The 12,874-nt window shown below is 39.7% G+C and overlaps 1 protein-coding gene across 1 annotated transcript; it reads left to right on the top strand.

Annotated features, from left to right (window-relative positions):
* Nucleotides 1-962: 962 nt before the first annotated feature.
* On the top strand, nt 963-7,738 carry lrrc8c (leucine-rich repeat containing 8 family member C). The gene is made up of 2 exons (XM_015371092.1): nt 963-1,104; nt 5,383-7,738. The coding sequence occupies exons 1-2, from the start codon at nt 967-969 to the stop codon at nt 7,633-7,635; spliced, it is 2,391 nt and encodes a 796-aa protein (XP_015226578.1). The 5' UTR covers nt 963-966; the 3' UTR covers nt 7,636-7,738.
* Nucleotides 7,739-12,874: the final 5,136 nt, after the last annotated feature.

Raw genomic sequence — 12,874 nt, 5'->3', positions numbered from 1 at the left:
CATATTTAGTATTTGAATAAATAAATGTTACATCTAATTGTTTGATTAGATTAGATTAGATTAGATTAGATTAGATGAGCTTTATTGATCTCACAGCGGAGAAATTCACTGGTCACATATTGGCATAGAAGTCAAAGAAGGTGCAAACAAGGAGGAAAAAGGTGCATTAAGAATAAAACAATAAACAATATATATACAGTATATCAAGATAAATAAGGATTAAGGTGCAAGTGTACATGTATCGCACACAATGAAACACAAAATAAAAGTAAGAAATAAAAAATGATGGTACATTTATGTTTTTCATTACATATTTTCGTCCTCCATAAACGCCAGAATTTACATAATGATTGTAAAAACCATCCTGGGGGGTCCCGACCCCCCATTTGGGAACCCCTGTACATGTTAGGGTTAGGTATGCCAACTTTACACTGTTCTACCTTTTATACATTACCTACTGTAAGCATTGGTTACATAACTTTTATTTTGAAAAGGAAATTGATTTAGAATAGTTTTTTTTTCAATCAAGATAAAAAAAATATCTTAACATTTCTTAACATCACATAATTTGATATAGTAAATCTGATGCTATAGGATGCAAATCCTTTTTTTACTCTTATTTAAGTAAGTTTTTCAATTGCAGCTAATTTACTTTTACTTTAGCTAAAATACGAAATAGTGTCCTAACTAAAAGAGTACATCTTTGGTTTTCTCCCTACCTAATTAAAGTTATATTGAATACCTGCATAAAGGTTCATTTTAAAAGCTGCTTTTATTAGACAAACAAACCTCATCTGAAGCTATTTTAAGTTATTATATTATATATAAGATTGAAGGTGAAAATATCAGTTGTTAAGTAGCCTGTGTGGTTATTACATTCTACTATTTTACCTCTTTAGTCATAAAGTTCCCTTTAAAAAAAGGCCCAGGGTTGAATTTTTCTCTTCTTTTCTTCCAGCCGGCATCATGATTCCTGTTATGGAATTTCGTCAGTTCTCAGAACAGCAGCCGGCGTTCCGAGTCCTGAAGCCCTGGTGGGACGTGTTCACAGATTACCTGTCTGTGGTCATGCTAATGATTGGCGTGTTCGGATGCACTCTGCAGGTCAGTGAAAATGTATTTCTGTTTTCATCTAAACGTAGAACTAAAAACATCTCAGGAGTGAAGAGTTGCAGTTTTTTTCTTGTTTTTGTGTTGTTGTTTTTTCTACATTCCAGCTGGATTGAATGGATGAATACGCAGGTAAACGCCTATAGGCTCCTTATTGGAACATGGCGGCCCTGCCCCCCTCCACTGGCACCAGCTCAAAAACACTGCTTGTGTTCTCTTACAGCCTGGCCCGTGTACAGCAAAGGGAAGCATTCAGTCCATCAGCAGTTTAGCTGTGGAAACATTCCCCACCCTGCCCCTTTCAGTAAACAGAGGATTCCAAACCCCTGTGGACTGGCCCTTGACTTCTCGCTCTGTTTGGAACATTGCTTGGCTGCTATTAGCCCCCATAGTGGAAACCCTGAACATCACTTCAAAAATATACATAAAAAAACTTCCTATTTATCTGGTTTTAAGCGGCCATTGTTTTTCCCTCTCCTGCTCCAGCTTTTAGGGTTCAGTCTGAAAGCTTTGCAAATTAATTGGACACTTATTCTTGTACCGATGTTTACTTTTTGGGGCAGAGCTGTATCAACATGCTGCTTTGTGTAATTACTTGTTATGTTCTGCTTGACAGTTAGCTAATTCATTTAGACTTTGAACTAGAAACGCTGATCTTACAAGGCTTTGGATGTTGACGGATCATCCCAGATTTGATCTAACCTGACGTTTCAGGGCAGCTTCCTATATTATGCTTTGGTCTTTAAACCATTACATTAAATTTCACAGTGGAACAGCGTGCCCTAAAGGCACCCATTCCCTTTTACTGGTGCTGTAAAGTGCCTGCTTCCTTTTCTTAGCATCTCTGTCCAGCATCTGTTTTTCATTACTTGTATTTCGAGTAAACAGCATGGGCATTTCTTGTCAAACATGTCCGCCTGTCGTACAGTGCTAAGGAGACCATGTTAAACTAATAAACAGACAATCTGATGCTGATGCATAGTCTACACCTTGCAAAGTTATTGGTACCAGTTAAATTTTTCCATGTTTTGCAACTTTTAGTTATTCTGTTGTATTGGGCCATGAGTTAGATACTAAATTAGGTGAATAAAAATAATATCAACAAAATAAATAGAAAATAGGAGGTGGTCATTCCTTATGATATGTATTTGATATTGGGTATCCTGATCATTTCCTTCCAGCATTAAATCACTAAATGTTTTTTTTGACTCATAGGATTTAGGGTTGAAAGATAATGTAAACATTTTGATAATTTTTCCTGCAGTTTTTGCAGAATTCTGCCAACAGGGCACAATTCAGTTCAGTTTATTTCTATAGCGCCAATTCACAACATGTCATCTCAAGGCACTTTCCAGTTCAACCAGATCATCCAGTCAAATTAATTCAAAGTTTTCTATCTGAGGAAAACCAGCTGATTGCATTGACTCATTGACGTAAGCAATACCATACCATACCATACCATACCAACTTTATTTATGAAGCACTTTATACACCGAACAGGACCGATGCTGTACACAATCATAAAATACAATAAAATTATAAAATATTGAAAAAACGAGTTTAAAATACATATTAGTATACAAAAAGAATAAAACAAAGTAAAACCTCTCAAATTGTGCCAAAAGCCAAGGAAAAAAGATGAGTCTTAAGAAGGGACTTAAAAACAGCAAGAGAAGAGGCCTGTCTTATGCTCAGAGGCAGATCATTCCACAGCCTAGGAGCTGCCACAGAAAAAGCACGGTCCCCTCTGAGCTTGCATTTTGTCTTTGGGACCCTCAGAAGCAACTGATCAGCTGACCTGAGGGAACGGGAGGGAGTATAAGAATGTAACAGCTCAGACAGATAAGAAGGAGCAAGGCCATTAAGAGTTTTAAAAACAAATAAAAGCAATCCCTCACACTAAGCATGCTTGTAGCGACAGTGGAGAGAAAAAACTCCCTTTTAACAGGAAGAAACCTCCAGCAGAACCAGGCTCAGTGTGAGCGGCCATCTGCTGAGGCCCACTGGGGTTCAAGGAGACAGAAGCATAGATACAAAAGGCAACTGTAAAAGGCGGCCCCGTCCAGGAAACACACAGCCAGGCAGACGAGCTCCAAGGCAGCTCCCATGTCAGAGGATGAAGAGAGCACATCCAGTTAGTCACAGTCAGAGAAACAGGACTACACTGGAAAACAGGCCGATCTTGAACATCTAGAAGCAAAGGTGTTGATGGCAGCAGCACAGCTGATATTTCTCTCCAGGATGGAGTCACAGCCAAACAGGAACAGACCAGATGAAGCTACTATGAGAAAAAGCAAAGAGACCCTAGTATTAGAGATCGAACTAACAAAAGTGGGAGAATAGAGATAGAATGAATCAGAATGATGAAAAAGGGGTCCCTATGTGCTCCAGCAGTCTAAGCCTATAGCAGCCTAACTATAGAGATAGCTCAGGATAACCTGAGCCACTCTAACTGTAAGCTTTGTCAAAAAAGAAAGTTTTAAGCCTAGCCTTAAAAGTAGACAGGGTGTCTGCCTCACGGACTAAAACTGGTAGTTGGTTCCACGGGAGAGGGGCCTGATAAATATACACAATACATACTCTCACCTGCAGTTCTGTTAAAAATGTGCACATGTAAACTACTTTCATTGATTCTCTTCTCATTTCGATCATTTTATGCAGGCAGATTCGGTACCATGAGTCTTCCAGTATGTCACAATGATTAGTTCATGCTCCTTCTCTGCACCCTCTTGCTTTCTAGATTATCCCCTACTGGAGTGTGGACCTGTTGTTATGCACTCATGTTAACTTTTGTCAGTTTGAGGGTGGAACAGACCAAAGAAGCAAACTCACTGTGATTGCCTTCTTTTCAAGAAATCCCCATCTCTTGGGACAGCACTTTGTTCTTCCTGGTTGTGGCTAGTAACATTAGCAAAGCATCCTTTGGCTAATAGCTCTTCTCTTCAAGAGTTGAATCCTTAATTCCAACAGCCATCTCTGTCATCAACTGACAATTTTATGAACACCAACATGGACATAAAAAGGAAAATGCTTAACAGTAGCTGTAAAATACGTAGAAATGTAAATATCTGTGTTGTTAATTTAAGCCTAATTTTGCTCAATACAAACAGGGAAGCTAATTGGGTGGGATTTCCTGAAAGGTAGCAAATTAATGCGGTTTACTTTCTCAGGTTGGTTCCTCCCTCAAAGTGACAAAAGTTTATATGAGCGCAAAAAACAGATCTACATTTGATAGGAGAAAATCCACAGGCACTGTTGTGCCAGGTCATTCATGTGGTAAATTAAGCCACAATCCTGCACACTAGAACCTCATATTTCCGTCTCTAAATGTGTGATCATAATATATAGAAAGGAATGGAAAATACTGGATGCAGTCAAGGTATACTGGACGTGAAGTGAAGCCTTTATGCAGCCAAATTACACAAAACTTCAGAAACTTTCTGCTGAAAAGATCTGGATCAAAACGATTTATTCCGTTCCTCATTCATTAGCAGATATTTCGCAAGATAGCTCGGATGCTTTAACTTCATGTGTGGCTTTAAATTTGAGGTGGATGTGGCTGACGTACGGACTTGTTTGTTAAGTCCTGGTGTTTCTTCTTCTGTCCGAGTCTTCTTCTGTGAATTCGTAAAACTCTGCCAAGCTCTTTGCTAAACTGGCATCAGAAATACCAGCAGATGAGTCTGAATGGAGGAGAGTAGTGCTAGCAGTAGACATGCTCGTCTGTCAGCGTGGTTTGGTTTGGTTTGTCGTAAAGGGTTCTGTAAAACCTGACCAATGAAAATTGTTATCAACTAAACATGAGTTGTGTGTGTGACTCATTATTGTTAGAGTGAAGGTCGCTCTCGTTCTCGTTCATTACTTCAAAACTGATCCGTTTAGTTCACAGTTCACTAAAAATATGAATGCATTCAGTGAATGCTGTTCATTGCACAACACTGTCTACAGGAGCATGAAAAGCAAGGAGCATGGACTAATGGTTGGGATATATTAGGAGCCACATGGCATCGTCAATCTGCATGGAGAGAATGTTCAGAATGCATGCTCGCACAGGGAGAAATTGCAAAGTCAATGCACAAATACTCCAGGCAAGGAATCTGACCCAGGACCTTCTTTTGCAATGCTATAAACTGTGCCACTGTGCAGCTCATCCAAACTCACCACGTTAAGTTGCAGAATTATTACCTTGCTAGTTAGTCTTTTATGTTGTTTCTGTAGATACAATTGGTTTATATGCTGACATATTACCTTTTTCCTTACATTTTGTTGCAGGTAATGCAAGACAAGATCATATGCCTTCCTCACAGAATCTCATCCGGCTCAGAAAACATTTGTGAAGTAAATAGGAGCTTAGTCCTTCAACGGCAGTTCAATGCTTCAGATATGCTGAGAGAAATGAGAGGGGTAAAAACTGATCTGGATCTTCAGCAGTACAGTTTTATTAATCAGATGTGCTATGAGAAAGCTCTACACTGGTATGCCAAGTACTTCCCCTATTTGGTTCTAATGCACACACTGGTCTTCATGGTGTGTAGCAACTTCTGGTTTAAATTTCCCGGCTCAAGTTCAAAAATAGAGCACTTCATCTCAATGCTCGGCAAGTGTTTTGATTCCCCCTGGACAACGCGTGCATTGTCTGAGGTGTCTGGAGAGAATCCGGAAGAAAAGGACCAGAAAAAGAGTACAACATCTCGGTCCAGCAATGCGTTGTCGCCTGAAGAAAGCAGCCTTGAGAAAACGCAGTCCCTTCGGTCTATTCCCGAGAAGATTGTGGTGGACAAGCCGTCAGCAAGTGTCCTTGATAAAAAAGAGGGCGAGCAAGCTAAGGCTCTTTTTGAAAAGGTAAAGAAATTCCGACTACATGTAGAGGAAGGAGATATCCTCTATCTTATGTATGTTCGTCAGACTGTATTCAAGGTGCTGAAATTCCTTGTGATCATTGCCTATAACAGCTTCCTCGTAGAGAAAGTACAGAACGAAGTGTGTTGTGAAGTCAAGGAAATCCAGGATGTTACCGGATATACAGTCTTTGAATGTAATCACAACATGGCTCATCTGTTTTCCAAGCTGTCTTACTGTTATCTGTTTTTGGTGGCTGTCTATGGCTTCACAAGCCTCTATACCTCCTACTGGCTGTTTTATCGCTCACTTAAAGAGTATTCCTTCGAGTATGTGCGTCACGAAACTGGCATCAGTGACATCCCAGACGTCAAAAACGACTTTGCCTTCATGTTGCACATGATTGATCAGTACGATCCGCTGTATTCCAAGCGCTTTGCTGTTTTTCTATCAGAGGTCAGTGAGAACAAACTGAAGCAACTCAATCTGAACCACGAGTGGACACCAGAGAAATTGCGTCAGAGACTCCAGATGAACCCAAATAACAGACTCGAACTTCAGTTGTTCATGCTTCCTGGCTTGCCCGACACTGTCTTTGAATTGACGGAGCTGCAGTCGCTCAAGCTTGAGATCATCAATAACGTGACAATCTCTGCATCTATCTCTCAGCTGGAAAACCTCCAGGAGCTCTCTCTCTACCAGTGTTCCTTAAAGCTGCACCCAAGTGCTACTTCTTTCCTCAAAGAGAACCTAAAAGTGCTTCGAGTAAAGTTCGACGAGAACAGGGAACTTCCAAATTGGGTGTATGTTCTGCGTAACCTAGAGGAACTCTACCTCTCTGGATCACTCAGTCCTGATGCCTCAAAGAATATAGTTCTTGAGTCCCTTCGTGAACTGAAGTGTCTGAAAACTCTCTACCTTAAGAGCAATTTGACAAAGATCCCCCAGTCAATCGTGGATGTGTCCAGCCATCTACAGCGTCTTTACCTGCACAATGATGGCACAAGGCTAGTAATGCTAAACAACCTGAAGAAAATGACTAGCCTTGTTGAGTTGGAGCTTGTGCGTTGCGATCTTGAACGCATCCCGCATGGAATTTTTAGCTTGACAAGTCTGCAGGAGATTGACCTAAAAGAGAACAACCTTCGATCTATTGAGGAGATTGTCAGCTTCCAGCATCTCCGAAAGCTCATTTGTCTCAAGCTTTGGCACAATAGCATCATGTACATCCCTGAGCATATCAAAAAGCTCAGCAGCCTGGAACGTCTTTACTTCAGCCACAACAAGATCGAGATCCTGCCCTCGCATCTGTTCTTGTGTAACAAGTTGCGCTACCTTGATCTATCCAACAATGACATCCGATTCATCCCTCCCGAAATAGGAGTACTGCAGAGTCTGCAGTACTTCTCTGTCACATGTAACAAACTTGAAAACCTTCCAGATGAACTGTTCTTTTGCAAAAAGCTCAAAACATTAAAGCTCGGCAAGAACTCGTTATCCATCTTATCACCAAAGATTTCGTATCTCAGTCTGCTAACCCACTTGGAGCTAAAAGGAAACCATTTTGAGTTCCTGCCACAAGAGCTTGGGTGTTGTTGTGCTTTGAAGCGCAGCAGCCTTATAGTGGAAGAGACACTGTTTGAAACTCTGCCATCAGATGTAAGGGACCAAATGAAGGCAGAGTAATGTGCCTTATTGTAGCCCCAGTGACTGCTGATTGTCCTGGGAATTCAGAGACTTCATTTTTTTTTTCCATATTTTATGATGTCAAAATTTTGCCAAAATATGACAAATATTAATATGAGCAGTTTTATTTAAAAAAAACATGCAAGTAAACTACTCTCCACATGCATTTTTGATAATTTTGTCTGCAGATTCAATACCATGATATGTCACAAGCAAGTGCTCATGGTCCTTCACTGCGCTCCTGCTTTGCTTTTTATGCGCCCGTAGATTTTTTCTTACTAGACCTGTTTCTGTGTGCTCATGTCAAGTTATCTCACTTTAAGGTTGCAACCAACCTGAAAAAGTTAACTGCCTGTGAGTGGCTACTTTTCAGAAGATCCCACCCCTTGAGAGAGTGGTGTAATGTTTTTTTCCTAGTTGTTGATAGTAACGTCAGCTAAGCATCTTCAGGCTTATTGCTGTTTCCTTCAAGAGTTAATAGGAAGTTATTATTAAATAACCTAATTCTAAACAGCCATGAATGTGTTATGACAGCAATGTTTGACTAAAATGGGACAAAATCAGGCACACCAAACATCCAATTTTCAACAACTAATTCTGGACTAAATCTGGGCTTTGATGAAACGACCAGATTTAGCCTAAAAATGACGTCTGGTGTTTGAACTCCGTATGAGCTAAGCTAACGTTAGCTTCACTGTTTATACTGTCTAAGCACAAACATTTACATCTCTAATCAGTTAGGAGCTACTGTTAAATGTTTTTTTTCTGTTATGTCCAGCATATTGTGTTTATAAAGTTGTTAGTTGACTACACTAATGGCTGTCACTACCCGATCTGTTGTGCGCATGCGCAAACAGAATAATACGATCCGGATCGCCGAAAAACTACATAATAACGGTACTGAAAATACTTATTTATATACTTAAAACATTAAAGAATGCTAAAACTACATTGTATAGAAAATATTGAAGACCTTTCTGGAAGCAATGGATACGTGTTATATTCTCTCCATTGACGTCATCATCGGACATACTCGGAGCAGTCACAGTAATGTTCGAAAGGCTATTTAAGTGTATTGCTTTTTTTCGTTTTTAGAATATGAAATATTTACACAAATACAATATTATTCAACAGGAACCCCCCGCCAGAAAAAGACAAAATAATTAAAAAGTAAGAAAAATTAAGTATTGCATACCGGTAAGTTATTCTGGTTGAGCATGTGCAGGACGGATCGTACTTCCGGGACGGATCGGGTAGTGACAAGAACTGTTGGAAATGAAGACAGTATTCTGCTTGTTAAAGAACAGCTATTAGTCATAGGATGCTTTTCTAACTATATAACTAGCCACAAAGAAGAGAGGCAGGATTTCCTGAGAAATAGCTAATCACAGGTGGTTTACTTTCTCAAGTTGGTTCATCCCTAAAAGTTACAAAAGTTGACATGAGCGACGGAAACAGGTCGACACATGACTAGAAGTAGATGGCGAGCATGAACTCATGCTTCTGACATACTGGAGGCTTGTGATAGTGAATCTGCACACAGAAATGTTCAAATAATCATGTATACAGTAGCAGCCATTTAAAATGGCCCTTCCCAGTCAAACGCCAGCCAATTGAAACCCGCTTCCCTGCAACTCCCAGCAAAATCCCCTCCAACTTCCAGCCCCTGGCCCCCTCCTGGGCATGCACATTTTTTTAATCTGACTCCACCCTTTCACTGAATTACAGGGTCTGACCAGGAGATTATGCTTCTCTTTAGATCTTAATGTCCACAAATCATGACAGAAAGAATATTTTAGTGCAAAGATTGATGTTTAAAAAGGAATTGTAGGGAACCAGCCAAGGACCCATCAAGGAAAGTGGGGAAATTTTGAATAGCTTCTACTGTAGTAGTATGTTTGTGATTCCAAAGAAAGTTAAAAAAAAGAATCCACTGAAAGTTGTTTCCAAGTTTGAAGACGTTCCGCTTCCCATCCAGGAAGCTTTTTTCAATTCAAAATGTCAGAAATAGCGTTGAGTTTGAGGTTTTATACAGTAGCTCAACAAAGCCTTGTTTTTGTTTTCAAAACTTGCCGATTGGAATTACGCAATGTGGCATTGCAGGTTAACAAAAGAAGCCAAACGACCTCCATTCCAAAGGGGTGGACCCGTTCGTCCGTTCCAATTTGCACGTTTGTGTTTTAAATAAAACTGCATCTATGGGCCTTTAGTATGCATGTACACTTTTGGCAGAATTAGACATTCTAAATCCTATTACACTGCTTTTAAGAAACTTTATATAATTGTCATACTTAGTATGGCAGGAACAGGGACACATTTTTATCCACCTTATGTGGAACACAGGGACGAAGATAATAGTATAAATTTCTTTGCTGCAGTGGTTAAACTTCCTTCAGTGAATGTAGTAATATGGTCGCTGTACATTAAATATTAATTAGTCACTAAAAGGGCTTATAGTGTCAGGTCTTGTAAACCATCAAATGGTTCTATTGTATCGTAGATGCGTTATTCTTCTTATTAAGGCATTAAATATGCATATTTCTTAAACTATGAAATGTTCTTCCATTATTTATTGTCATGTCTGCCTGTTTTTTGTTTTTTTATTTTGGTGAAAAGTCATTTTAATCTGAGAACTAAATTTGCTGCAAATGGGGTAAACATAGGCTAGGGTTTCTCCAGGGTCACTCAACAGTCTTTGAACTTAGTAAAATGTTCTGTTTAAGTATTTCTTAGTATATATAGATCTGGAAAAAGCTAGGAGAGAAAAAAATACATGATTGTAATAAATTTTCATTGTTTTATTGTTTACATGAAAAATACCTGATCATTCATTTTCAGGGTTTTATCATTTGTTTTTGATAAACTATGCAATACCGTCCATCCATCCATCCATCCATCCATCCATTATCAGTAGGGATGGAACGGTTTATGAAAACCGTCCGAACCTTTCGGTTCGACTGTCTCGGTTCGGTTCGCGTGTGTTGCGTTCGGTTCATGCGCTGCTCCTTTTTCTCATTGGCGAAGCGTTTACACTCCAGAGCAGAAGATGGCGGTACTGCGACCAAAGCCAACCACCAGTAGTAAACAAGAAGAAGAAGAAGCGAAGCAGCGTAGCCGGGTGTAGCAGAAAAAAATCAGTTGTTGTGGAGAATTGTGTGGGTATGGCGAGTGGGAAAGAACAGGAGTTGGAAGACGCGCCAGCAGCACTTTATAGGTCTGCTGTATGGGACCACTTTGCATTTAGAGTGACCTACGATGACGGCGGAAAGAAAGCTGTGGATAAAAGTGCAACAGTGTGCAAGCATTGTGCAACACGTTTTGTTTATGCTAACAGCAACACGACCAACATGTCAGGCTAACCCTGAAATCCCTCATACTCCATCAGCGCTCCGCCCCGCTGCGCTCCAGACCGGCTGCTCAAAGCAAAGCCTACAGCCTCCACTGTGGCTCCCGTCCGCTCCGCTCTGAGTTCCTTGGAGATCGTAGAGAGCATGCGCCAGATGATTAAATTCAAAGCAGCAAAACATGCGGAAATGATCCAGGGTTTTTGCGGATCATTAAAAGTAATTACAATTCATTAATTTTTTTGGATTTTTTCATTAATTTCATTATTTATTTATTTTTTCATTAATTTTTATTTTTTATTCGGTGTAACAACAAACATATATCGAACCGAACCGAAAACCGTGACCACGAAACCGTGAACCGAACCGTGGATTTTGTGAACCGTTCCAGCCCTAATAATCACTGACCTCCATTGATTGTTCAAATCTTTTCCTACCAAATCCAATTAATCTTTAAATTAATCTTCACCCTACTGATGGTGCTCAGAGGACCCGTTGCCACCAGTGTACGGCATCCTTTCTTCTGTCAGTGAGCCCCAGAGCAGCTGTTGCTACACTGCAGCTTGCCACCATCAGTTTGTGAGTCTTTGGGTGAATAACTGAATGTGGTGCAATGCACTTTGGTCAAGTTTCCTGACTTGGAAAAAAACACTTTTTACAGGGCATTTACCATTAATACCATTTACTAAAAACAAGTTTAAATAATGTTTAAGCAATATAAAAACTAAATTTGACAAGGAAATTACTTTTTAATTAAAGATACTGTATATGTTTATAAATGAAATGTTAAATCCATGCTCTCATCATAACACCTCTACTTAAAAAAACTTAAAGTTTTTCTAAACTGCTCTAAATTAACTAATTAATTTACTTTATATAGTTCTACAATCTTTTAGACGAACAGTTATTTGAGATATTTTTGTGACGTAGGCAGATAATGGTGATGTCTAATTGGATTAGGTCTACCTTGCATTTCCAGTCAGCTTTCGGTTGAATGTATAACCTTCTAAAAATGGTCTTACATGTATTTTGTATAAATATTTCCATTTTTCTCGACCCTCACATGTTTTTTTTGGACTGATTTAATGATGTCTGATTCTCCAACCAGATAATGAAAAAAGCAGTTTAAAGTGTATTCCTTGTTTTTTATGTTTGTTTCATTAAAGTGCAAATTAGTTCATATTCAGCTTTTTGTTACACTTAATAAAACTTTACTTTCCTATTTCCTATATTGGGTTTTTTTGTATTGTCTTACACATCTCTCATTTTTTCCGCCATGTAGGTACTGTTGCAAATTGATGATGTAATGCTTTACTGTAGGGTCCTGTCCCACCTTGCTGATTTAGCCAGCGTATCCCCAACGTCCGAGAATATCCTTAAACGCTGGCATACGTTGGACATTCTTTGTTTTTTTTCAACTTAGGGCATATACATGGAGTATTCATAACGAGTCCACAACTTATGTCCAACGATAGCCTAGCTTATGCATAACACATGGCAGCGTAATGCCCACGAAATGATGCATAAGCCAGTGTCCTATTAGTGTTGCACCGATACCAGTATCCGGTGTGGCGCCGATTTAGCAATAAAATGGTGGCATTGGTATTGGTATTGGCATTGGCGAGTAACGACAAATAGGGCGCCGATACCATTTTGAGAGCCAAAAGTTTATTCATCTATTCACCCATTGCTGTTTACCTCCCGCCAAAAAACAAAGATTTGCTGCAACCAAAAAGATTTTGGTTGCAGCAGATTCAGGATCATGTCTGGTAGGAAGTGTGTTGGTGGTGGGCGTGAACGCAGGGAGGATCCATCACTCACCTTCTGGCTCACCCTATGACGGGGATAAAGTCTGGAGGAGAACTGACGGTTTCCTGCTGTGAACCCCCTTTATA

The sequence above is a fragment of the Cyprinodon variegatus genome, unplaced genomic scaffold (assembly GCF_000732505.1).
Source record: "Cyprinodon variegatus isolate N-32 unplaced genomic scaffold, C_variegatus-1.0 Scaffold53, whole genome shotgun sequence".
NCBI classification, from domain to species: domain Eukaryota; kingdom Metazoa; phylum Chordata; class Actinopteri; order Cyprinodontiformes; family Cyprinodontidae; genus Cyprinodon; species Cyprinodon variegatus.
The sequence above is the reverse complement of the archived record's forward strand: the minus strand, read 5'-3'. Positions and strand labels throughout refer to the sequence as shown.

Bases quoted from the DNA above. Each gene is read 5' to 3' on its own strand.
- lrrc8c (XM_015371092.1), top strand. From the start codon at position 967: ATGATTCCTGTTATGGAATTTCGTCAGTTCTCAGAACAGCAGCCGGCG. The intron at 1,105-5,382 runs GTCAGTGAAAAT...ATTTTGTTGCAG, and splicing joins TGTTCGGATGCACTCTGCAG to GTAATGCAAGACAAGATCAT.